The sequence below is a fragment of the Jaculus jaculus genome, chromosome 4, assembly GCF_020740685.1.
Source record: "Jaculus jaculus isolate mJacJac1 chromosome 4, mJacJac1.mat.Y.cur, whole genome shotgun sequence".
In the NCBI taxonomy this organism is placed as follows: Eukaryota; Metazoa; Chordata; class Mammalia; order Rodentia; family Dipodidae; genus Jaculus; species Jaculus jaculus.
This window is the reverse complement of record NC_059105.1, coordinates 50,255,561-50,283,247: the sequence shown is the minus strand read 5'-3', so window position 1 is coordinate 50,283,247 and position 27,687 is coordinate 50,255,561. Positions and strand designations below refer to the sequence as shown.

Genomic DNA, 27,687 nt, shown 5'->3' with positions numbered 1-27,687 from the left:
TCCCCTTCTGGCAGAAGCTGTCTAGTCAGATTGACGGGGCAGAGAGTCGTCTCTCGCGGTACTGAATATCAGAGTAGTCATACAATCTCATCGTCTGCATGTCCGCTTTGTTGTTTAGTTATTTTTTTTTTTTTTTACCGGAGTCTTAGGATGGCGTTGCCCAAATCAAAGATGGCGGCACCGGCGCCGTCGCCGCCACAGCGTCGGGCCCGGAGTCGCCTGTGGGCGGGGCCGGCGCGCTGGGAGGCACGTCCCACTTCCCCGGCTCGGAGCAGGAAGTCCGGCGCGGCGGGCGTCTGGTAGTTCCTGCGGCTGCGCGAAGATGGTAGAGGGAGAGGAGAGCGTCCGCGTGGTTCACTGTGGCGGCAGCGCGTTGAACTTCAGGCGAGCGGCGTTCTCTGCGGATTCCAGGTGCGCGGGCGCCGCGCCGGGTGGACGGGCCCGGGGAGCGAGTGCCCGGAGCGCCGGGGGCTGAGCCGTCGGGCGCGGCGGGACTGCAGGCCTGGGCCGTGCAGAGCGGGCGCCTGCCGGAGACCCTGGGGCACCGGGGCAGGAGCGGATCCCGGGCTGGCGAGCGATCCCCGCCGGGCCGCTCTGCCCTCCCCGCCCAGGACTGTTTGGCGGCAGGTAGACGGAGGGGCGGACCCACGTGCCCATTGCGGCGCCTGCATCCACGGATTTGTGCCACTCGGCCCTTGCAGTGCCCGGACGAGTATCTTGTGCTTTATGATGCTCCATTCTCCTTTTCCTGCCCCACAAAACGCATTGGCAACTTCTTTTGGAGCTTTGCATTAAAATTGATGTGAGATTCTTTAGGAGATAATCTGTCTCTCCGTAGTTTGGGGGAGAATTAAATATGGGAATATGTATAAATCTCGTACAACTGTTGCTGGCATTTGATGGCCCAGTGCATGCGTACTGTACTACTGACATCCTCAGTGGTACGGTGTATCATCTATGCAGTAATAATAAGCCTTCAAAGTATATAAGGATAAAGTGGCAGTTGTTTTAAAAATCCACTGTAGGGGCTGAGGAAATTGCTCAGTAGTTAAAAGCCCTTGTCTGCAATGCCTGCATCCTTGTGTTCCATTCCCCAGTACTCACATAAAGCCAGATGCACAAAGTGGCACATACTTCTGGAATTCAGGTGGCATGACCATTCTCTCCTAACACAAATAAATAAATAAAAATGTTTATTAAAAAAAAATCACTGTAGGGCTGGAGAGATGGCTTAGCGGTTAAGCGCTTGCCTGTGAAGCCTAAGGACCCCGGTTCGAGGCTCGGTTCCCCAGGTCCCACATTAGCCAGATGCACAAGGGGACGCACGCGTCTGGAGTTCATTTGCAGTGGCTGGAAGCCCTGGCTCGCCCATTCTCTCTCTCTCTCCCTCTATCTGTCTTTCTCTCTGTCTGTCACTCTTAAATAAATAAATAAAAATAAAATAAAATAAATCACTGTATTTAAGAGTAGAGATTGTGGGGCTGGAGAGATGGCCTAGCGGTTAAGCGCTTGCCTGTGAAGCCTAAGGACCCTGGTTCGAGGCTTGGTTCCCCAGGTCCCACGTTAGCCCGATGCACAAGGGGGCGCACGCGTCTAGAGTTCATTTGCAGAGGCTGGAAGCCCTGGCGCGCCCATTCTCTCTCCCTCTATCTGTCTTTCTCCCTGTGTCTGTCGCTCTCAAATAAGTAAATAGAAAATGAACAAAAAATATTTTAAAAAAAAAAGAGTAGAGGTTGTGTCTTCTGGAGTTAGCTTTCCCCGCAGTGTCCTGCCTGTGGTTGTATGAAGTGAAGGGGGTTTTGTTGCTATCTTATGATCAGAGGGAGATTTGTATCCATTTATCTAGCTTCCACCACCAGTATGCTCTTTTACACCTTATTCATTAATGAAGGTTGTGCTACATTTCACTCATCAAGCGTGAATATTTGTCAACTGTTACATACAAACTAGCTAAGGTGATAAAATAAGTGAGAAACTAATCATGCCCCAAGAAACTCACAGTCTGGTGAGTAGGAAACTAGCAGGTGTTAACACACTGTGGAAGCTTTTTTTAAAAAAATATTAATTTGTTTTATTTATTTGGAGAGAGAGTATGAGTGTGCTATGGCCTCTAGCCACTGCAAATGAATTCCAGATTCATGGACCACTTTGTGCATCTGGCTTCACGTGGTCACTGGGTTATCAAACCGGAGTCCTTAAGCTTTGCAGTCAAGTGCCTTAACCACTAAGCCATCTCTCCAGTCCACTTTGGGTGCTTTTATGGAGAAATGAATTCATTGTATGAGAGACAGAGAAATTCACGGAGTTAATATTAAGGCCAGGCCTAGAGAGATGGATGGATTTTCACTAGAGGATGTGGGTGGTGGGTGGAAGGCACCCTAATTGGGGAGGGGTCACAGTAGAAGGTAAAATGTGGTTTTGTTTTGCTTTTACTGGTTTGCTTGTTTGTGGTACTGGAGATTTAACATAGGTCCTTGTGCACACTAGGTAGGTATTCTATCCCTGAACTGTGTCCTAGCTCTCTGTTTCTTCTTTTGTTTTGTCCTTTGAGGGTTCACTAAATTTCCATGCTGGCTTTGAACTCACTCTAATCTAGGCAGCCCTTCCACTTGCAGTCTCCTGCCTTGGTCTCAAAAGTAACTGGGGCTACAGGCTGGAGCCACCATTCCAGTTTATAAGTACATTTATGTTGAAACAATGGGTATAGTTAGAATGATATATTAAGCGCACATTAGGAATGAAGCTGGGAAGGGAACTTCCCTCTGGATCTTTGTTGCTGTTTAGACCAAATAGAATGCCTTGTGCTTTAAATACTCTAGGAAAGGGACATGGTTGTGCAGGGTGTGTTTCTTCAAAAATAATAATCTAAAATCTATAAAACGAGAAATGTATGTTGGACCGATGACAGATCAAAGATGGGGAGACTCTGTATATTCAAGGGACAGAGATGGAATAGAAGAGGAAGTTAACATGGTCCAAACTTTGACTTGGATAGGAAACAGAACATTCTGAAACATGGGCAAGAATTTTCTTCTCTGTTGGTATTGGAGGGATTCATTTTAGGCAGAAAGTAGCTTGACTTTTGAAAAGTGGGAAGTGGGGGGAGGCAGCTTGTATGTCAATGAGTGTCATTGCAACATAGGACACAGGAAACAGTGGAGACCATAGTTAAGTGGTTAATATGCTATGCAGGGCTCCAGCAGGTGTCTCAGCGAGGTATGAGTTGGTTCTGAACTTAAATCATCTTGAAGGTGGCAAAAAGAGACAGTTTTTTAAAAGATATTTTATTTATTTCAGAGAGCGAAGGGAGCTGAGAGAGAGAGAGAATGGGTGCACCGGGGTTTCTAGCCACTGCAAACGAACTCCAGATGTATACACTATATTGTACAGCTGGCTTTACATGGGTACTGGGGAATTTTACCTGAGTACTTTGGCTTTTCTGGCAAGTGCCTTAAATGCTAAGCCATCTCTCCACCCCCACCCCCACCCCCCCATAAGAGACAGTGTTACAGTGATTTCACACACTGAATTAATAGGAAGAAGTAGAGTTTACATTTGGTCCTGCTGAGTTTAAAGTACCTGTAACACAACCAGGTTGATACATGTAGTCATAGATAGAAATTCAAATTCAGCAATAAAGTTTGGTGGATTTTTTTTAAATTTACTTTGAGATGAGGGAGGGGGTCAGAGAGAGAGTGAATGGGTGTTGGCTAGGTCCTTAGCCTCTGCGAACTGCAAACTTGTGCACCCCCTTGTGTGCATGTGTGGTGTTACTTACTTGCATCACTGCATCTGGCTACATGGGACCTGGACATTTGAACATGAGTCATTAGGCTTTATAGGCAAGCACCTTAATGGCTAAGCCATCTCTCTAGCCCTGTTGGATCTTTTCGGGGGGTGTGTGTGTAGTCTGTATAGAGAAGCAGATATTTTAGCAAATGCGTAGGGATTTGATTATCTGAAAGCTACCACAAACATTTTGCTACAGAGTAATTAGGTATTTACATTGTAGTTTGTGCTTGGCAAGAAAACTGAAGTAGAAAATTCTTTCAGGTATGTTTCACACAGCCACATATCCTGGCTGATGGGTCATTTAAGACACTGCCAGTTATAAGGTACATTCTGACTTCAAGATCTTGAACAGTCAAATATCCTAGATTTTGGCAAAATAGGGAAATAGTAAAGCAGTCAACATCACATTTCTCTTAAGGATGAAGTCATGTGTAAGTTGCTCTGGCAGCACAGAGAATAATAGTTTAGCAGGGGACCCTTCTACATAGTGTCAGAAAAGTATGAAGTATGATAGGCCCAGAACAAAGTTGACTCATGTGTGTGTCATATGGTACTATATTGTGCAGATAGTCGAGTATTGCTCCCCTAAATCCCTGTAGGTCATTTAGTAATTTAATTCTGCTAGGTGGGAGAAAACTGCAGCTCCAGAAGGAAGCAAATAAAACCAGCACCTTAATAGTTCTGCATTAACTTTTCCTGGGAGGGGCAAGAATAAGCATCTCTTCACCCTCAAACAGGGCACCAGCAATAGAGCAGATGACGATTATACCAGTTCAACTTGTCAACCAGTGAGTTCACTGGAATTGCTTACAGGAGTGTGGGTGACCTGAAGGCAGCTGCATCACTGAAAAAAGTCCACCCTGGCATCCGTGGCTCACAGAAGCTGCCTCTGGAGCACTGCCAGACTTGGAGGCCTCTTGCAAAGTCAGACAATCCCTCCTCCAAGTGGGTCTTCTATAACCTTGGGGAGAGGCCATGTGGATCTTACAAGCTTCCTGAGCCATATTTACTTCCAGAGTCTTAGCTAGCTTGTGTTTCTATATGGAACTTCCTAACAGTCTACCTGCTGTAAGAAATGCTTCAGTTCAGAGGAAATTGATATGGAGGGGAAAAGAGAAAAAAACAGGAAAAAAAAAAGGATGCATCAAACCTTTGTATTTTGCCATATAAGAGGAGCCTGAGCTTCACCAACTGTTCCCGTTCAACTGTGGATCATTTCGAAGGGTGAGGACACTGCTGCACCCATTGAAGAGTCCTAGCTGACAGTAATTGAATACACTGTCTGTAGCTGTGTGGTGAGCCAGCCAGTGGTTAAGCTGTTGTAACATTCATTATTTCCATCTTCAATGCCTCTGTAGGATTAAATAGCATATAAATTTGAATATGCAGTACGCAAACTATTTTGAAAGGAAGCTTGTTACTACCTTCAAAGGGAACCTGAAAAGTCAGTACTATGTCTGGAGCATAATACACTTAGGAGGCTTTCTTCCCCAGGTACCTCTTCTGTGTCTCTGGAGACTTCATCAAGGTATACAGCACCGCCACAGAAGAGTGTGTGCACATCCTGCAAGGGCACAGAAATCTGGTGACTGGCATCCACCTGAATCCCAACAACCATCTGCAGGTGCCATGCGCTTTATCATTGAACTTCTTAGCATTGGTGGTGGTGTTAACCGTAACACTTTTTTTGTTTGGGAGACGGAGTCTCATGTAGCCCAGGCTGGTCTCCAACTTAACTCTGTACCCAGTGGTAACCTTGAACTCCTGCCTCTACCACCTGAGTACTAGGATTATAGGCATGCACCACCATGCTGGTCTTGACAGAAATATTTAGGTTAAATTTTCATGGGACAGTTTGCAAGAGATGATCGGGAAAATGTGTTGATTTACTGGTACAGGCTGTTTTTCATTTATCTTAGTTATAGAAGGAGGGCCACGGCTGAGAACTGCACAACCCATAGTGCATTCTGGGGACCATTTAAACACAGGGTTCTTGGTAGTTGCCACACAAGAAGGACATTGTGTGAGCTCCTAAAATCTAAGCAGTAAATAAACTGTTGAATGTTCATATAAAATGACAGCTGTGAAGCTAATAAAAAAGAACAGAGCTTTGGGATGAGCTGAAGCAAATTCTTGAGTGCTTTGCATAACTGAGTACCTCACCATATCCTGCTTCAGTATAGAAAGTTAACTCCTCCTCTAAGATTTTGAGAGTGCTGTGATTAGATTGACTGTTTTTGCTGAAGTTATAAGATCTCAGTAAGTATCCCTTCCCTGAAATACTTGTTGGGAAATACTTTAGATTTGAGAGTTTTCTGTTGTGGGGGTAGTGGTGGTGGTGACGGTGATGATTCTTCTCCAAAACCCAAAAGGCTCCCAATTTGGTAACCTTTTGAGCATGTTGGGGCTCAAAAAGCTTTGGATTTCAGATTTTTAGACTGGGCTTATTCAGCGTGCTATCACAGTTACACCCCTTTAAGGCACTGTGAGTGAGAGAGGAATTTAGCACGTGAGAGAAATTATGCCTTTGCTATCAGCATTCTTTGTCTTTGGAATTATATTTTTAATCAATTTTGTGCCATTTTTACCCTTTTAGTTGTATTCTTGTTCCTTTGATGGCACAATCAAACTGTGGGACTATCTCGATGGCATTTTGATAAAGGTATGTTTGTGGATGCATCTTCCTTAGGTGAAAAGGCATGGGCGTAGTATTTTCTTCTGTAGCACCTAATCGTCAAAGAGACTACCTGAACAAGTTAAGAAACCCACACACCTGTACAAAATAGTTTCGACTGTATGAAAACTTCAAGCTTCTAACACATACAGAAAAAAACACTGAGAACAACTGGCTACCAGAAATTATTCAAATATATTTTTAAAATTCAAGTGCTATAGGCCCTGAGGATATAACTTAGTGATAGAGCACGTGTCTAGCATGTGTGAGGCTCTGAATTTGATCCATAGCATTGCAAAGAAAGAAGGAGGAGCGGGGAGAAAGGCAGGGGCCAAGTGTAGGAATATATAAATAATAGAAAAAGTACTTTTATCCAGCGATCTCACCTATAGACTCCCATTGAAATAATGTCTTGTATGTATAGTTCTTAAAGCATTGTTTATGGTAGGAAAAAATAAGTATAATTTAGACATTACTTAAATTATAACACATTCATTTAGTACATTACTATGTAACCATTAGAGTCAAGTATATATTGACTGTCCACCATAGAGCGAGTGTTCTGTTCATGTTGGGAATATGGAAGTGAGCACACCTTCAAACCCCTGCCTGTTGAACTTAGTGTTCTCTTAGGGGAAACGGACAGCATATAATACTGTTCATTATATCTTTCAGACATTCATTGTTGGACATAAACTTCACACCCTCTTTACTTTTGCCCATGCTGAGGATTCTGTTTATGTGATAACAAATAAAGAAGAACCAGGTATAGTATGATGCACTGATTGTATGTTTTAGGTCATCGAATGAATCTTTACTTTGCACAGCTTCTCAAAATTTAACACTGTTGGGCTGGAGAGATGACTTAGCAGTTAAGCACATGCCTGTGAAGCCTAAGGTTTGAGGCTCGATTTCCCTGGACCCACATTAGCCAGATGCACAAGGGGGCACATGCGTCTGGAGTTCGTTTGCAGTGGCTGGAGGCCCTGGCATGCCCATATTCTCCCTCCCTCCCTTTCTCTCTCTCTATCTCCCTCCCTCCCTCGCTCGCTGTCACTCTCAAATAAATAAATCAAAAAATTTTTTTTAAAGTTAACACTGTGGTTTTAATCAGTAGGTAACCATTTTGGGAGTTGGCATTTAAGTAGCTTTCATCATCATTGCATTGATTTGGGGGCTTCCTATCTGAGGTATTCAGTAAGGCAATGATTATCACAGCCATAACTTCAGGGCTCAAAAGTTTAAAGCCAGTCTAGATTTTGTCTTCCTACTGGTTTGAAATCTCAGTCTTAAGGATCACTGTCCTATAACTGGTTACTGAGCCTGCCTGTGTGGTTGGAATCATTCTGGCAAGTGGTGAGGAACACTAAGAACTAGTAACTAGTGATGTGAGGGGTTGGGGAATTCTCAGTGGTTAAGGGCACTCACTCTGCCAGCTTGCAACTGGAGTCAGATCCTCAGCACCCACAAGAAGCCAGGCATAAAGTGGTGCACATTCTTGAATCCCGGTGTCCCCATGGCAGTGGGAAACAGCCATCTCGAGAGGATTATGGAGCTCATAGGCCAGCTAGTCTTGCCTTTCTAGTGGCAAAAGCAAGAGAGTCCATTTCAAAGTGGAAGGAAAGAACCAATACCCCAAGGCTGTCCTCTGACTTCTGTACTCATGTCTGTACACACACATCACATGTGTACACATAAAAACTAGTAATGTGGGCTGGAGAGATGGCTTGGCAGTTAAGGCACTTGCCTGCAAAGCCTAAGAACTCATGTCCAGATATCCAGATCCCACGTAGCCAGACTCACGGGGATGCAAGCACACAGTGTTGCACGGGCACATAAAGGATTGCACACATCTGGAGTTTATTCACAGGAAGCTGAACGTCCTGGCATGCCCTTTCTCTCTGCCTTTCTCTTAAAAGAAAATACTAAAAAAATAGTAATCTGACTGAATGAACTGTCGCTTAAATATTGTTCCTTTGACACTGCATTTGCTTTTGGATGCTCAGCTCACCAATATAGGGTTGATATTGTGGTTCCCTGTTGATATGTGTGTAGGTGCGTGAGTATGAGTGCACATGCATGTGAAAGTCATTTTCAAGAATGCTCTCTGCTTCTGTTTTGATACGTCTTTTTCTCCCTTCCTCTGTCATCCATGACAGTATGTTGATTGCAGGTAAGGACAGCTGCTCTCAGCTCATGAATGCAACTGCCACTTTGTGTCTGGAAGACAGCATTCCAGTGCACCCCTTCCCATGCTTTGACACTCTCATTCTTTCCACCATTTCTTCTGCAGTGTTCCCTGAGCTTTGAAGGGTGTTATGGAATGTCACATGTACTGATGAGCACTCAGCTGTTGGTTCTTTGTTCATTAATGAGTTTTTGAGTCTCTCCAGTAGTCACTGCCACCTGAAAAGAAAGGTTTCTGTACCCAAAAGTGAAAGCAGCACTAATGTATGTGTGTAACCATAAATAGCTGGGGTGTGGTTTGTTGTGTACAACATACCTATTTAGTCCAGCAACAGTAGTAGCTTCCCTTCTAGGGGTTTTGACTGGGTTTTCAGTACCAGCCATGAATTCCCTCCCATGGACAGGCCTAAAATCAAATCAGAGAGTAGTTGGTCACATGTATAATAGACAAGCCTCCATTGCACCAGTGAACACATATTGCCTGGCTGGCCAGTTCTGCAGCTCATGGAGTCCGTTAAGGGCACCAATGACTTTTCTACCACAGCTGACGGAATAGCATGTTCCAACACTGACGGCTAATCAGCAGGGAGTTTCCAGCTTGACTTACTAGTGCCTTACAAGTGAAGTGTGTAGTGTCTTCAGCAATAATGTCTTGCCATCTAGTTCTGGTAGACAACCAAGAATATTGGTAATATCTGTATTGTTGGGGGGGGCTGCTTGGGAACCTCCCTGACCAATAACTCACTAGAAAGTATCCCATCCTGGCACTATGCCTCCCTTTTATTGAGACAGGACCTCATTGGTTAGGCTACACTGCTCGGCCCCATGTATCCACCTGACCCTGCTCTCTGCCACTGGGATTACACACACACCATAACACCTGGGTTCTTGTGTTTGCTAGAAAAGCACTTTTTATCAACTCATCCATGTCCTTAGCCTTTGATTTCGTTATAAACCTCAGCTTATAACGTATAGTTATAATCTTTGCATTCTACAGCATTGCTTAACAGTTTTGTATGACTAAAAGCATGTAGTCATTTTATTTAGAGAAACTTTATAAGATTGTGGCTTCCTTTGGCCAGATGTATTTCAGCTGGTTTCAGTGAAACTGCCCAAATCATCAAGCCAGGAGGTACAAGCTAAAGAAGTCTCCTTTGTTTTGGATTACATAAACCAGTCACCGAAGTGCATTGCCTTTGGGAGTGAGGTAAGTTTGTTTCTTTAGTTTCTGTTTCATACATAAAATCTTCAACATTTTATATTGCATTGGATCACTGTATTATTGTTAATAACTAAGAAGTCTGTAATATTACTTTAGCCTGTATAACAGTGTTTGAGCTGTATTTCTTTACATGTTCCATATGAAAATGACCTCTAACTACTTCATTTTAGGCTGTTTGTCCTTTGAAAACATGGTTTTTCCATGTATAATTGGCAGGTCATCATCATAGGAACTTTGTATGTTGCATAACAATGAGGAAAGAAAAGTCTTCCCCACTAGTGTCAGTATTACAATTCTTCAGTATCATTAGTCTTTAGTTACAACCACAGTGCAATTCCACTTCACCTCCACGAGAACTACCCCTGGTGGCAGAATATGGAGCACAGTTAATACCTCTACCCAGGCAGAGACAAGAACATGACCTCAAAAAGACATGTAGTAGAATGATGGTTCTTCACCACTCCAAAATGTAAACAACTCAGATATTCATTGGCCAGAAACCAAAATTGTGATCTATATTTGTTAACACGGTGTGACTCTATAATAAAAAGGAAGTAACAATACATGTCAGAGCACAAGTGAATTTCGGGGAGGGGCCCCTGTGAACAAGAGTTCCAGGACAAGACAGAAATTCGTAATGATTATTGGCCATGGTGGTGTGTGCCTTGAATCCCAATACATGCAAGGCTGAGGTAAGAGAATCTCTGAGTTCATGGCCAGACTGGGCTAGAGTGTGAGGCTCCCTGCCTCAAAAAGTCCAAAAAAGGAAAGAAGCGATGATGATAGAAATGAACATTGATGGTGGGGCATGATAAATTGGAGAAAGAGTAATGAATGGGGGAATGTGTCCCATCTTGATTCTGGTGGCAGTTATGTAAACATTTACACATATGTCTAACACTGCACGTTGCTGAAAGTGTGCCTAGTGGGGGAAATTTAAATCATTAGACTTAAAGCTAGAGAATCTAGTTTGAGGATTCAGGGCTACATGTCTTCACTTTTCAAAGTTTATCCTTTCAGTGGTCAGTACAACATCATATTTTACAGTAGGCATCTTAAAGAACGTGGGCTACTCATCATTATGTTCTCTTAATCTCCAGGGAGAGTATGTTGCTGCAGTGCGGGACTTCTATTTGTCTGTTTATTTTTTCAAAAAGAAAACAACATCAAAGTAAGAATTCCTTTTTGTTAGCTTTTTTCCCTTACTCAACCGCTAGCTACAATTTGATGCATAACTGTTCTACTAGGTATAGACATAGTTTTGAATGGGCAAAGAAGGGAGGAATCATTAATATAACAATCTAGGAAGGCTTTCTAGCCAAAGCCCCCATACGTTACACACTCATACATAATTTGGTATCAATATGGATGCAATAGAAGACTTAGCCAGGTGATTCTCATTTTCTCATTACCATTGTAGGGCTGTTACAATGAATAGGAAACATTGGGACCATAGGGCTTAAAATGTGTCATATTTAGTCCCCTTGTGTTCCCTTGTATTTCAAATTAATGATTAAGGTGGAGATAATCCCTGCCCGATAAGGTTTTAAGGAAGAATAAGATGACATGTTGCCGGAAGTTGGTGCAAGCATTGCACTGCTCATGGACCCTGTCCTCTTCTACTTACCCTTCTCAGGTGGACATTGGTTTGGTTTGGTGTGTAATAAGGATCCTGGCTTCTTTAGAGCCCTAAGACTGGCAAATATACAGCCTAAGAATAGGAAACAAACGGATACTGTAGCCATGACTGTATGCCTTGAATTTGTCCCTTTAGATACATCAACCATTTGTAGATACAACTTAGTCAACATGTCCATACCTCAACACTGAAATTTGGATTCAGTGAAAAATTTGAACAAGTTGTACCCAGACCAAATATCTATTAGCAGAACTGCCTTTCCATTCATTGTTTGTCAGGGGCTTCCATCAACAAGTGGTTTTGGTAGGATATTGGTCACATGAAACTTAGGCTGTATATTCTCAAGCATTCTTGATTCATGATTAAGGGAAAATTTTTCTTCTAGGTTTACTTTACCATCAACAAAAACTAAGAAACGTTCTAAGAACACGTTTACATGTGTAGCATGCCACCCAAAAGAAGACTGCATTGCTTCTGGTCACATGGATGGCAAAATCCGGCTTTGGTCAGTTAACTCATGAAAACCTGTTGGTCACTTAAATGGTTTCACATTGGTCCTGCAGAGCATGGTTTGTTTGTGGGTCCAGAAGGAAGGAATGTGCTGCGAGGCACTGCTGGCACTGAGCACTGGGCTTTGCTGACTCCTTGCATTCTTTGATAATCTGGTCTTCATTTCCTGCATCACTAGTTCCGGGCTCCTGACCGTGGCCTTGTTAGGAGGAAGCATTCCATGCTCCCTCAACTGAAAAGGAAGGTGACAATATTGAGTAGGCTATCTACCATAATAACACTATAGAAATGACTGGTTAAAAACAAAAATTATTTTGTGCACATTTATACCAGAAAACTTAATACTATAATTTGTTAAATTTGCACATTCTACTTAAACTTGAGGTCCAGTAAAGAATGATGTTTTCCAGGAGGAACTTTGACGATGAGAGGAAGTACACGTACACATGCTTACATTGGCACCATGATATGGTCATGGATTTAGCTTTTTCAGTCACTGGTATGTACCACTTCAGTGCTTAAACTATATGAATCAAGTGTTTTTAATTTGTAGCATTTTATGATCTGTGAAACATCGTTACACATGGCTACGATTCCAGTACATAGGAGACTGAGGCAGGAGAATCACCGTGAATTCATGGCCTGCCTAGGGCATTTAGTGAGGCCCTGATGCAAAACACACAAAAAAAAAAATCTCATGAGTCAAACAAATTGTAAAGTACTTGTTTATGGCTCTTTTGTTGGCCTTGTTCAATACAGTCATAGTGTGAAGCTTTCAAGGTTCCAAAGTGTGTACTTGCAATAGTCTCTCAGCATAATGAATTATATTCTACATTAATTATTGAATTTTTTAATGATAAATACTTTTTTTTAGTTTTGTATTCAGTTAGTACAGTCAAGTTGGTACCATTGCTAGCCTCCTCCAAGTCCTCCTCCCTCCTCTTGGCCCCTCTTTGTTGAGATATATGGGTCATGCATTGTGGAGTTAACCCCCAGTTATGGGTAGGAGGAAATGTCTCTGCATATCATGACCCAGCGTGTGGCTCTGACATTTCTTTCCACCCCTCTTCCTCAAAATTACTCTGAGCCATGTTGGGTTCATTTTAGATCTGCTTCAGTGATGATGTGTTGAATTATTGAATTTTTAAAAATAGATGACCACATGGCTAATTGTTTATGGTGTCTGTAACTTAGTTGCAGTTTATCAGGTACAAATAACTGTCAGTGTTTCTGTCTATTCTTTTACTGTCTTTTGTCCTGTGAAATACATCATTTAAGTATAACTAGTCTAAGTAGTTGGTAACTATTGCTAGTAATAAGTGAGATTTGGATTGTGATTTAAAAGCTCGTGTTTTTATCTTGCTTTTTGGGGGGTTTTCAAGGTAGGGTTTCACTCTAGCTCAGGCTGACCTGGAATTCACTGTGAAGTCTCAGGGTGGCCTTGAACTCACGGCAATCCTCCTACTTCTGCCTCCCAAGTGCTGAGGTCAAAGGCGTGCACCACCAGTACGCTCAGCCTGCTAATTTTTTGATATGCATGTATGTGTGTATGTGAATGCAGGCACGTGCATGCAACCACACGTGTGGAGGTCAGAAGATAACCTCTGGCGTGTACTAGTCTTCCACCTTGTTTGAGGCAGCATCGTTTGTCTACTGCTCTATTTGCCAGGCTAACTGGCCTGTGAGCTTCCAGAATAGTCTCCCGTTTCAACCTTGCATCTCGCCTGTTAGATGGGCTGGGATTAATGATGCTGGCGTCAGCATTAAGCTTTTAGGTGGGTTCTGAGATTCCAAACCCAGGTGCTAATACTTGCACAGCAAGCATTCTATCCCTACCCATCACCTCATCTCCAGAGCTCATGTTTGTCCAATTCAGTGTTCCCTTTTTTACATTCAGACCTTTGTGTCCTATGAGTTGAGTGTCTTTGTACCTCTTTGAAAATTCTGTCTTAGCTGGGCATGGTGGCACACGCCTTTAATCCCAGCACTTGGTTTGCAGAGGTAGGAGGGTCACCATGAATTTGAGGCCACCCTGAGACTCCATAGTGAATTCCAGGTTAGCCTGGGCTAGAGTGAGACCTGACCTCAAAAAAAAAAAGAAAAAAAAAGAAAAAGAAAAAAAATCCTATCTTTACCTGGTGTAACCGTTATGGTGAGATAGGGGGATCACTGAGTTTGAGGCAGGCCTGGGGTACAAGAGTAAGACCCTGTTTTAAACAACAGCAAAAAAAAAAAAAGAGAGAGAGAGAGAGAAAGAGAAAAAAAAAGAGAGAGAGATGGCCTAGCAGTTAAGGTATTTGCCTACAAAGTCTAAGGACCTAGGTTTGATTCCCCAGTACCCACATAAGCCACATGGACATGGTGGCACATGCATCTGGAGTTTCACTGACTAGATGCCCTGGTGTACCTATTTCTCCTCCCTCTCTCTCCCCCAAATAAATAAGACAGAAATTTCTTTCTGCAGGAAGTGTGTTTTTGCCCATGGTTACTTTTAGCACCTTCACAATAATTGTGAATTTTGTCAGCATATCGTGACAGCATGCTTGAGAAGATTGCGTCCCGCAAAAATAAGAGCCAGCAGGTTAAAGTTGCTTGTTTGCAAAGCAGATGGCCTGGGTTCAACTTCCCAGTACCCACATAAAGCCAGATGCACAATGTGGCATAAAGAATGTTTAAAGAAAATGAGGGTCAAGAAAGAGACTTTTCTTTCTGTGAGCCTTCCTGGAGACTGACAAGACATGCGTTAGATGGTGCCGTATACTCTCAGTCCTTGAGGTTCATTTAGTTAGCTCAGTAGAGCCCAGGAAGTAGGAGGTCCATCCTAACTGAAGAGTAGCCCTGCAGGAGTACTGTTGGGACGCAGGAGTGAAGACTAGAAAGAGTAAAGAATTAGCCTTTAAGAACAACGTGGGCTGTATATTTATCTTCTCCATCTTCTTTTCCAGTTGCTTTCCAAAAACAATGATGACTATGTGTGGTGTATGTGTGTGCACATGTGTGCTGTTCTCATGTGCATATGTGTCTGATTTCTCTAAGCTCCTTTCTTCTGTCTTTCCTCTTCATTCCTTTCTCTTCTGTGGCCTATGCCCAGACCAGAACAAGGAATAACTGTAAACATAGAATACTGTATACTGTAGACTTCAAATGACTAAATCCTACCAAAGTAACTGGTATCTAAGTAAAGGAAACATGGTGACTTCTTTGAGCAGATCTCAGCTAGTTCATATGTTTCATTGACCCTAATTCTAGCATGAGATGGTGACACACCTAACGCATTGTATGTTCTTCAGTGTACTCGCTGCAGGACTGAGATTGCTGACTCTGTTCTTTGAGGCACCTCCATGTTGTATTGTTCCATAATGGCCGTGCCTGAAGTTTATACTCATCAACACTGCATAAAGACCCCCTCTTCTCTTTTTTTTTCTTTTTTTTTTTCCTTCTTTTGTTTTTTCCGACTCCTTCTCTACAACTGAATATATATTTTCTTTTGCCATTTTGACAGTAACCATTCTAATTAGGTGAGGTACTGTCTAATTGTGGGTGTTTGATTTTCACATCCTTGATAATGGGAAATGTGGATTTTTCTCGTACCTGTCAGCCACTTTGACATATCTTCTTTTGAAGCACGTCTATAGGGTTTTTGCATATTTTTCAATCATGGATTGCAGATGTATATTTCACAAATACTTTCTCTGTAAATTCCCTCTTTGCTGTATTGAGTGTTTCCTCTTGTAGGTTGACTGTACATATTAATAAAGTAGAAGAGAAGACTTGAAATGTTTTATCATAGACTAGAGATTATTGCTTGAGGTGATATATATTCCAGGTATCCCAATTTGAGTACTATACAATGTATACATGTGAGCAGACATCACATTATGCTGTATAAATCTATACAGCTTTATTAAAAATAAAATAGAACTTTAGCTTTTGTTTTCTTTTAAACTTGGTGTGTTTCTAAAGAAGTTCATTTTGCTGTGATAGTAAAAATTAAGTGCTGATAATATATCTATTCCCCCCTTCCAAACTCTGTCCTTGAAAATTTGTGTGGATGCAAAGGCACCAGTCTGCTGAGTGGTGGACGGGAATGCGTGCTTGTAGAGTGGCGCGATGCAACAGAGAAGAATAAGGAGTTTCTTCCACGTTTGGGATCTACAATCGAGCATATCTCTGTCTCACCTGCAGGAGATCTGTTCTGCACTTCTCATTCTGACAACAGTAAGTCTGAATTTCTTATTATAAGGAAATGTAATTTGTATATTTCCCTAAAGCAGCCAGCTTCTACAGGAGTGGGCTTTGTTTTTTTTATAAATAATGGCATCTTAAAAATCCGGTGAGGAGGGCTGGAGAGATGGCTTAGCGGTTAAGCGCTTGCCTGTGAAGCCTAAGGACCCCGGTTCGAGGCTCGGTTCCCCAGGTCCCATGTTAGCCAGATGCACAAGGGGGCGCATGCGTCTGGAGTTCGTTTGCAGAGGCTGGAAGCCCTGGCGCACCCATTCTCTCTCTCTCCCTCTATCTGTCTTTCTCTCTGTGTCTGTTGCTCTCAAATAAATAAAATAAAAAAATTAAAAAAAAAAATCCGGTGAGGAGCCGGGCATGGTGGCATACGCCTTTAATCTCAGCAATCAGGAGGCAGAGGTAGGAGGATCGCCGTGAGTTCGAGGCCACCCTGAGACTACATAGTGAATTCCAGGTCAGCCTGAGCTAGAGTGAGACTCTACCTCAAAAAACATTAAAAAAAAAAAAATCCGGTGAGATTCTTTGCAAGCACTATCTGAGTGGAGTTCTGGGGCATCTGACAGAAATAGAGACAGTTGGTGTTTTTCCCTCACTGCTCTTTCCTGTTTCACCTTAGCCTGGATCAGGGTCTTTTTTGAAGTCCAGTGGCCTACTGGTGCCTTTCCCTTCACAGCAGGAGGAAACTATAAGGTCCACTCATGGTGTGACTGCAGAGTTAAACTGACTTTCATATATACTCTTGAAAATCCATAGTTTTGAATTAGCATTTAATTATTCATAAGTACAGTGTAAAACATAAAGACAGCAGAAAAGCTCCCATCCCAATCCTTAATTCTTCTGCCAAATTACAAAATGTAGTTCTAATCTTTTGTTGTTGTTGTTGTTGTTTTTCACAGTAGGATCTCGCTTTAACTCAGGCTAACCTGGAATTCACTGTGTAGTCTCAGGGTGGCCTCAAACTCAAGGTGATGCTCCTACCTCTGCCTCCTGAGTGCTGGAATTAAAGGCATGCGCCACTACATCCAGCTAGTCCTAATCTTTTCATAAGTCAGAACTTAACTGTTGGGCATTCTGCCACATTTCCAAGTGACATAAAAATTCTGTTGACTTTGTCACCTTGTCCTTTTTTTAACCCACAGAAATAATGGTTATTCACCGAAACCTGGAGACATCTGCAGTGATTCAAGGCCTAGTGAAAGGTATGGCAGCATACAGTGGATTTGGGACCCTGCATCTTAAGGGTGACTGCTTCTGTGCCTTCAGCCATTCATTTGCTTCTCACTTCTTTTGCAGATAGAAGTATATCTACTGGTTTGATGGTTGACCCAAGAACCAAGGCTTTAGTTTTGAATGGAAAACCTGGTCATCTACAGTTTTATTCTCTCCAGAGTGATAAACAGTTATATAATGTAAGATTGTGACCCATTCACTAGCCTTGAAACTAATGAAAGCTCTTTGCAGTACTATTGGGGTCACATGGTCTATTTGGTATTTGATCCTATACTTGAGTATTACAAGCAGCACATGTGGTTGATAGTGCAAATCTTCATCTGCTTTGTGGTGAAACACCCATTTTCATATGCTGAAGTGAATTTCAGTATAGATTAGAGTGGAAAACTTCCTATAATCCTGAAACATACAGTCTTTCCTTTTTTTCTTCTACCTCCTGGTGCTCTCTGCAGATTCCTATCACAGTAACTGTAACACTTATCTTTCTTTCCATATCCTTTAAACCCCTCAATAAAAGGAACCCCCACATCTTGTAAATGGACTCTTAGTACACTTAAAACAAGTTCAATATCCCAAATCTCACATTCCGAGGTGCCAGATGCTCCCAGATCTGAACATGTTGAGTGACATGGCAGCACAAGTGGTAACTTCATTCCTCACCCAGCACAGTCACGGTGTGCTGAAAGACTAGAAGTAATCTTTGGGGTATATGGATTAGATGTTCATAAAACAAATGAATTTTGTGTCTAGAATTGGGCCCCATTCACAAAATATTTCATGAATACTCGCACATTACAAAATTCAAAAAGAATCTGATATACTTGGGATCTGGAGCTTTTCAAATGAGGAAATTCTCAACTGACAGTAGCATCTTTTTTTTTTATTACATTGTCGAAGAAATGGGGCTTAAAGATCATAAATAAAATACTGGCCTAACTAGATCCTTGATTGCCTTGTTTGATGTTTTTACTCTTTAAAGATTGTAAGTTTACTTCTGTTCTGCAATTTCTAATGATAAACATTTTGGATTTTCCAACCCTACCAGTTAGATATTATACAGCAAGAATACATCAATGACACTGGTCTGATCCAAATTGAACTAGCCAAGGCTGCCTTTAACTGCTCTGGGAAATGGCTAGCAACAGTGGAACAGCGGAAAGAAAGGGAATCTGAGCTTGAATTGCAAATGAAGCTGTGGAACTATAATAAGAAAACACAAGGGTAATACTTTCTGTCCATATCCTCTCGTGTACTTCCTGCACTATGGCTACAACTTGGTCTTTTAGATGTTTTGTTCTGATACAAGTAGAAAATGAAATTTTAATTTTTACTGACAATGCCCACAATTATAGACAAAAGGTTTTCAGTATCAGGATTTATTCCCTCCCATGGAGCAGACCTCCAGTCCAATGAGAGTAGTTGGTGTCCCACATTACAGATATGCCACTATTGCACCTGTTGGCTCATTTGGCCTGGCTGGTCAAATTTAAGACTTGCAGTGTCCACTGTTGTTTATCTCCACTGGTGACTTCTGTCATGCTGCATGCAGTGGAAAGGGTTATTCTAATAAAGCATTTTAAGCTTTTTGGTTGAAGAAAGCAGGTCATGCCATCTCATTGCATCAAGAATGAGACATAAGAAACCTAGATCCCCGAGGCCATAATACCCAGTTCTAGTCCAGGTCCAGAATTAGAATCCAGAGTTTCCCTTGTTCCACTAACCTCACAGTACTGTTGGGAAAGTGGGAGGAGTGTAAGTATGTGTGTCATAACCTAGGCTTTGTGCTTTTCTTCCAGTTGTCTTGATACGTTTCTAAAGAACAGTGTATTTTAAGTCTGCTCTGCGTTTCACAGATGAGAAAGCAGGCACAGATTGAGGCGTTTGTCCATAGGCATCTTTCTTGTGCCTGTGCTCTTTCTCTTTATTCATGGTGCTCTGAAGGCTGCCCTGGTGCCCTTAAAGACACTGCTCACATGTGTCGCATTCACAGGATGGCTCTCTGGAGCTGGGAACCTGGCAGTAGGCAGTGACCAGAGCAGTTTGAGTAGATAGCTTTGATTCCATATTTTCTTACTACAAGTAGAGACATTCACAGTCATTCCTTTTTTTTTTTTTTTTTTGTCTTTAGAAGTAGATCAAAGTCCTGTATAATCTAGTACAGTAGATTTTTAACTGATTGATTTCTCATGCTAATTTTTTTTTGTTGCAAAAAGTGGCATTTGAATAAACACATGCCAAACTGTTTTGTGAAGTAGCATCTTGTTCTGTTTTGTACACTGTATAACACAACAGAATTATTTCAGGTTGGTGCACATAGATGCTATTTTGTACCAGGCAGTTGGCTACTTTACATAATCTCAGTAGATATCACACAGGTGATAAGTTAGGACTTTGTGTCCTGGGACTGGTAAAGCAAAATCCTGCAATCACTTGCCATTCTAGATGAGAGAAAATCTTCCATTTGAAAGATGGTATTGCGAGAGGTGTGATGCATCAAAAGACTTAGTAGCAGTACAGCAAGATTATGTGATGTAAGAATGAATTTGTGGTGTTCTTTCTACTAGGTTTGTTCTTAACACAAAGATTGCCATGCCACATGATGACCACATCACAGCTCTCTGTTTCTGTAATGCAGAAAAGGCAGAAAACCCCACCTTGGTCACAGCTAGCAAAGATGGTCGCTTCAAAGTGTGGATATTAACAGATGATTCTGATATCTACAGTAAGTTGTGGAATATATTGTGTTAACAAGATGCACAGTTTTAAGATTGATACACTGATCTCATGACTTTTGGCAGGATGGTGTTTTCTTATCTCGTTAAATTCTGTAGGCTATTGTTTAATATTTTTTTTTTAATTACATTTTCATATACCTTTTCCCTGGAATCTGCTTTTAGACGGTGAATGATAATCTTGATTTAGTGTGCTATGTATGAGAGGGGCTTTGCCACTAGTTCTTCCTCTCTGCTCCACTAGAGGGAGATCAAGATCCAGGAAGGGACATAAATGTCAAATCAGTCAGTAGTAGCACATCTAACAGGAAGTTTTGGGGACCAGGTTTTTGTTTTTGCTATCTCTTTACATTCCTATAATGTTCTTCAGTATTTATATCATTTTTGTTGTGGCTTATATTTCCACAGGAAAAGCTGTTGGCTGGACGTGTGATTTTGTAGGTAGTTACCACAAGTTTCAGGCAACCAACTGCTGCTTCTCAGAAGATGGCTCTTTACTTGCAGTCAGTTTTGAGGAGACCGTTACAGTGTGGGATTCAGAAACATGGGAACTTAGGTGTACGTTTTGCCAAAGAGCTGGAAAAATAAAGTAGGTAAATTATTTGGGTAGTATATACCTGAGGGTTTTTTAAATTGGTTTAATCTAAGTAAGTCTTTAAACTTAAAAATTATTCTTCCCCCAGTATGGTTAGGGAGGTGGGCAGGAAGCAAATCAAAATGTTGAAAAACTAAAATTCTGAGTAACTGAAAACTTTGTGTCCATATTTCTAAAACCATGATTAACATTGACTCCTTGCTGTGAGAGCTTTGTTCTGCAGTAATACCTGTGTGCATGTGCCGTAGAAGCTGTCTGTACGCCTGCTAGAACCTCACGTGCTCATTTTGTGTGTATTCCCAGACACACTGTGTGATATTCAGACTTCATTGGTACTTGAGAAGACATGGGGAAAGCACTGTCTTTCAGTGTACTTCTGAATGACATGTGACTAATAGAATCACTTATTTCTCTTTTGCATATGTTATGTGTTTGGTAGACATGTATGTGGCTGTTCATGTTCATACATGTGTGTAAGTACTCATACATGTGGCCAGAGGTTGGCACTGGTTATCCTCCTCCATTGCTATGAACCTGGAATTCACCTTTCCAGCTAGACTAGTTAGCCAGCAGGCCCTTGGGATCCACCTGTCTCTGCCTCCCTAGCTCTGGATCTGAGCTCAGGTCCTCATGCTTGTATGGCAAGTACTTTATCCCCTGAACCCACTTGCAGCCCTAATAGAATTGTTTTTAATTCTCAATATTTAGTTTTCTTTAAAATTAAAATGGCAAATTTTCCTTTGGTAGGTAAAAGGTAGAAAATAAGGGTGTTTGGGAAAGGTTTTTGGGGAGGTTGGTTATGTGTGTTGTGTAGAGAACGCGTATTACTGTATACCAGGTATAAATGTGAGTGAGGAGGCGGACTTACCCTGTGCACAGAGGCCACAGGGACCATCGGATGCCTGCTTCCCTGTCACTCTTCTGCATTGTGTCCTTGAGGTGGAGGCTCACTGACCCTAGAGCTGCCGGGGCTAGTCACACAGGCTAAGCAAGCCTCAGTGGCTCTCCTGTCTCTACCCCTACCACACACACAGGGCCAGGGTTACAGGCATGTGTGGCCACAGCCACATTTTTACATGTGTGCTAAGGATAGAACTCGGGTCTTCTCAGGCTCTCATGCTTTCAGACACACAGTTAGTGTTCTTACCTGCTTGGCCATCTCCCTAGATCCAAACTAAGATTTTTGTTAAGTAACTTCTGTATATTTATATATCTTTCTCTGTTATGGAATGGTTATACTACACAATATATTAGAGAATTAATCATTAAACTATGTCTATTTTCCCAAAAAATATTAATAAAAATAAAAGCCCCTTCTATATGTCTTGGTACTCTGAATTTTTCAGTATAATTAGAAATGAACACTGTACTGCATGCACAGATGTGCAGTGGCTGTGAGTGTGCAGTGTAACTGGGTGTGCTGGACTGGCTGCCAGCCCCGCTGCTAAGTTTGTCGTGGTTTTGACCTAGGCACCTGTGCTTTGGGAAGTTGACGTGTTCTAAGTATCTCCTTGGCACTACAGAACAAGGCATTCTCTGCTGTTGGAACCTGCTCAGTTGTTCATGTAAGCTACTTTGTTCTGTGGTGTGACAAACCATATATAGGAAGTTGCTTTAAACTTCGACATTATATGATTTAAGAATAATCTTTTCATGTCTATACTCAGAAAATGCATAATTTTTTGACATACCACCAAAATTTGGATGGATGTGGGCTGCTAATAGATTCTATTATTTTTGCCTTTTTCTGCTGTCTTCAGGGTGTGAGATTTTCTGTTGTCCTTCATGTTCAACAATTTACAGAATAATTCTGTGAATTTGTAATGTATGTTAACTTGCATGACCCTTGACAGTATACGATTTAAATGTAGTCTGCCCCTAAGAAAATGTGACTCTAGCCAGACGTGGTAACTCGTACTTTTAATCTTAGCCCTTGGGTAGCTGAGGTAGGAGGAGGGTCATCAGGAGTCTGATGCCAGCCTGGGTTACGCAGCAAGTTCCAGGTCAGCTTGGGCTACACTGAGACCTCAGAAAAGATAAATAAAAAGTAACTTCAGTGTATTTTAGTCAGTTAAAGTCTATGGAAGATACAGTTATTTACTAATGAAAGTGTCTGGTATTGTCTATGGTGACTCTACAGACATGGCACCCAAACTTACTATAACAACAAAGCACCAGTCATAAGCTTGAATGAGCCTGACTTTCTCAGTGTGTGCAAGTAGAACTGAAGTCCGTTGTGTTTTCCTGCTTCCTGCTGCTCCCTTCGGAGTTCTGTTTGTGCACAGTTACCTGGAGCATACACTCCTTCCACCTGACAATAACAGTTGATTGTTGCAGTAAAGGTGAAGAATGTCTATTGTGTGTAACAGGCTTTAAAGAGCTCTAGACAAAACGCCTTAGACGTGAACCGTGTTTTCCCTGCAGTGGAATGGAGTGCAAAATTTATGGTTAGCGTTCTGGAGCCTGATCCTACTTCAGAGCATATCGCTGCAGTGTCTCAGTCTCCAGTGGGTGCAGACTGTGAGTACAAACTACACTTTAGTAGTAAAAAGAAACCTGGTACATCAGTTATCTTTTTAATATAATTTAAAGCCAACTTGCCCATGAGTCAGAGAAGCTACTTTATCTGAGGCCCCGCCCTTTCTTGCCCAACACCTTACCGTGTATGTGTTCATACTTCATTCTAGGAAAGCTCACTCCTTATCTTTCCACAGACAATTCCTACTCAGTGTTCAAAACTCGGTAATGATTTCACCTTTGATACATTTCCAACCCTTATAAGCTTTACATGGGCTTTCTCTATGGCTTTGAAACAATGCCTGCCTGCATCTCTTTTCTGATGCTTTAAGTGCTTAAGGGTCCCCCCCCTTTTTTTTTTTTTTTCTTTTTTTTGGTCTTCTGCATTTTCCTCTGGTCTATATAGAGAACAGAAATCTTCCTTTGCCCTGAGGTTCTTCATCCTCATTCCTAACCTGCTTGGTGCAGAGTAGGCACTAGTAGGAGTATTGAATCCAAATACATAACCCAGTCCTGAGCAGAACCATTTACTCCATGGAGTAAGCCCCAGCATGAATGGGGTCTCTCAGGCTAGCACTAACCTTTGTAGGCAGAGTGTCATCATCTATTTGTTTTTCCCCTGCAGTATTTGTATTTAAGCCTAGTGAGCCAAGACCATTGTACATTCAAAAGAGTATCTGCAGAGAGGAAGTCCAGTGGGGAGTGTTTGTTCCCCGAGACGTCCCTGAATCTTTCACCTCAGAAGCACACCAGTGGCTGAACAGGTCTCAGTTTTACTTCCTAACAAAATCACAGGTAATCTTCTTTCAAAAACAGGTGGCCACTTTGTACATGTAATTGTAGAGAGTAATAGCCTAGGACTATCAGTCGGAGTTTGTTTCGAGGTGGAATACTTCCATTAAACATGTGTTTCTCAAAAGAAATGGCTAAATGTGCCCTTTGTAACCATTTGTAAGTATATTAGCATACTTTACCCTATACCTTTTTTATTATTTATTTGCAAGTAAAGTGAGAATAGGTATGATAGGGCCTCTAGCCTCTCTGCAAATGAACTCCACATGCATGTGCCACTTTGTGCATCGGCCTTTATGTGGGTACTGGGGAATTGAACCTGGGGCAGCAGGCTTTGCAAGCAAACACCTTTAACCACTGAGCCATCTCCCCAGCCCAACCCTCTACTTGTGAGGTCTGTATTAACTTTGTGACACAAGAATAGCAGAAGACGGTAAGAATTCTATAAATTTTATTTATTAGCAGGTTTATTTTAAATTTTTAGGATTTGACTTTGATTTTTTTTTTAATTGAAGAAATTGGTGCCTTGAATTTGAGCTAGCAATTGAGTTTATTTCAATATGAATTCTTACATACCTCTCAACACAATCTTATAGCTCACAGGAATTATTAAGTTTAGGTCATTTATTTCCTATAAGCAGATAAGATGATTGATAGATACATAGATATTGCAAACTTCAAACATTGACATCATTTTTAACACTATCATTTGATTCAATTAGTACTCTACAGTGTATGTTTGCATCATTAATTGATATGTCTTTTCAGAGTTTATTGACATTCAGTACAAAGTCTCCAGAAGAGAAGCTCACACCAACAAGCAAGCAGGTACGGCCCAGCGTCATAGTGTGTGCTGCACTACCTCTGAGAAGACAGTTACCTTTTCAAATTTGGCCATGAAAAATACAAAACATCTTACTTGGCTATAAGATTGAATTTTACATATACTTACTTATAGACTGATGTCTATTGTGAAGTTATATCAGCAATACATACATAGGTTTTAAAGAGTTGACCTTCCTTCCATATCCACGTCTGTGGAATAACCAAGTATAGATCAGAAGTATTCAGGGAAAGAGAAACTAAGCATGAAAACATCTATGGGAGGATGCACTTAGGTTACACATACTTAATAGTATTCCATCCAACTCCTGCAAGCATATTTGGATTCTAGCATCTGCAGAGTTCTGAAAACAACCAACTATGGATATTTTTTAATGTCATATCTTAAGAAGCATGTTTATATTTCTCATACTGAATTTTTCCTATTTAGTTATCTGTTTTCTAATCTGTTGAAGCTCATAAGCTGAAATTTAAGCTCTTTCATACCTCTCCACCCCACACACACATAGCACACACTTCCCCGTCTGCACTGGTCGTCCCAGCGTACCTGGCTGTGGAGTTGCTCAGGCCAGTGTGTGTTGTCGTCACAGGTGAGTGTAACGCATAGCCGTGTCATCCATATACTGGTATCCTAACAGATGAATATAATAAGTAGCCATGTAGTCCACATGCTGTTTTGGCTTTAGTCGCCGATTACTTTTTTCTGAAGTTAATAATGATTGCCTTCATTTTTTCATTTGCTTAGATTTTTCCTACCTAGTTTAGCCCCATACTTTATTTAAGTAACTTATCTTTCATTAGTTTCAGACACATAGGTAGTCTTTCAAGTCAAAGCATTTTCTCCAAGAGCCTGTGGGTCTCTCCAGTCCAGTCTGGTGTCTCTGTGACTGTGCTGTTAACTTTCCCTTAAAAGTGAGTGGGATACAAGGCCTTAGTTGTTTGGACTATACAAGGAGAGGATCATACTAAGTGATTTCTAAGTTTCCATCCTGTATATTTTATAAGTCAGTAGTACTTATTGATGAGTTAAAGAAGGTCCTCCTCTTTTATTGAGATAATGTTCCTTTGTCATGTATCCATACAGCTGCTAGCAGAAGAAAGTCTACCGATAACCCCATTTTATTTCATACTGGGGAAGCACAGGCAACAGCAGAAGGAACATTTAAATGAAACTTTAAAGGAGGAACGGGTACAGCTCCCCTTGACAGAGAACATACCTGCAATTAATGAGGTAAGTAATAGTGGGGAACCATGTGAGTGAGTTAGTCTCATTAGCGTGCCTTTAGCCAGAGTCATTACACAGTCCGTTATAAGTGCCATTTGAATCATCCTTGGTATTCTAGACACCATGAATCCCAAACTAAATAAAATAACCTGGTTTGAAATTGTTTTGTCCTGGACCTACAGAGAGGTGAGAAGGTTTGTGTAAAAGTACACTTTCTTGGTTCGCCCTTTGTATGGGAAAAGCAGCTTTTGTTTGCTCTTAGCATTTGCAATAAAGGGTCCTTCAGACACTGAAGGGACAGAAGTGACGCCTGCTTTTCTGTTCTCTCTAGCTTCTTCACACCCCGGCCCATGTGCTGCCATCTGCCTCTTTCCTGTGCTCCCTGTTTGTAGACTCGCTGCTGCTGTCTCACGGCACTCACAGGTAGAACTGTTCGTTATTTTTTCTTGTAATTGGGAAATGTTAGCCAGTATTGGATTCTATATCTCTCTTCTTTTGAGCCTTAAAATGAAATTACAGGCACATGATTCTTAAATCAAGTGAAATCTATTGAAAATAACTTTAAAATTGTTTTTTAAAAAAACTTTTAAAATGTTTTGTGTGTGTGTGCCCATGTGCTTTAGGATTTGATGTAGAACAGAAAGTTATGTTTTATTATTTTAAAGGGCACTCAGTAACATGAGGTTTTACTTTTCTTTGTATGATTATGTTTCTTTCTACATGAGTATCTTAAGTTAGAAACTTGTTATTTACAAATATTTTAATGGTATTTTCATTTGATTCTCTTATTGTCAAAGCACTGAAGGCATTCCTGATGATGTAGATATGGAAGAAGAAATCAACAGTGATGACTCAGATGAAGAAAAGGACTTGGCTGAGGAGACCCAGCATGCAGCAATCACAGATTTGGGAGAAGACATTATTCATCAGTTGTCAAAATCTGAAGAAAGAGAACTGAGAAAGCTCAGGAAAGTAGACTACAGCTGGATAGCTGATCTTTAGGCTATGAACATGGGGTGGGCCTTACACATTGTATTTTCTATTAAACATATTTTTAATGTTATTTCTGTTCTTAAAATAATAAATATTTACAAGCCTTTTGCAGGGATGTCTTATGTTCCTTAAACTGACATTGAACTCACTGTATAGCTCAGTCTGGCTTTGAATTTGTAATCCTCCTGCCTCAGCCTACCAAGTGACTAGGCCTATCAGGCCCATCCAGGCTTTGATGATGTTAAAAACCAATAACATGAAGTTGTGTTTGCCTCAGCTTTATAGATGTGTGTTTGTTTATGTCAGATTTTACCATGAATCATGTAATACACTTATTTTTGGTAGCTTTTTTGTGTCTTAGGTTTTCGAGGCAGGGTTCCAGGCTGACCTGGAATTCACTGTGTAGTCTCCGGGTGGCCTCAAACTCACAGCAATCCTCATACTACCTCTGCCTCCGGAGTGCTGAGATTAAAGATGTGCACCACCACACCTGGCTT

At 41.4% G+C, this 27,687-nt stretch overlaps 1 protein-coding gene across 1 annotated transcript; it reads left to right on the top strand.

The window, feature by feature from the left end:
• The first annotated feature begins 271 nt into the window (after positions 1–271).
• Wdr75 (WD repeat domain 75) lies at positions 272–27,301 on the top strand. The gene is made up of 21 exons (XM_004660265.3): positions 272–411; positions 5,287–5,416; positions 6,389–6,454; positions 7,142–7,232; positions 9,736–9,860; positions 10,976–11,046; positions 11,900–12,019; positions 12,435–12,523; positions 16,084–16,242; positions 17,403–17,462; positions 17,557–17,672; positions 18,539–18,714; positions 20,058–20,215; positions 20,634–20,814; positions 22,291–22,385; positions 23,245–23,340; positions 23,963–24,132; positions 24,898–24,957; positions 26,057–26,203; positions 26,529–26,620; positions 26,995–27,301. The coding sequence occupies exons 1-21, from the start codon at positions 323–325 to the stop codon at positions 27,197–27,199; spliced, it is 2,496 nt and encodes an 831-aa protein (XP_004660322.1). The 5' UTR covers positions 272–322; the 3' UTR covers positions 27,200–27,301.
• The last annotated feature ends 386 nt before the right edge of the window (positions 27,302–27,687 follow it).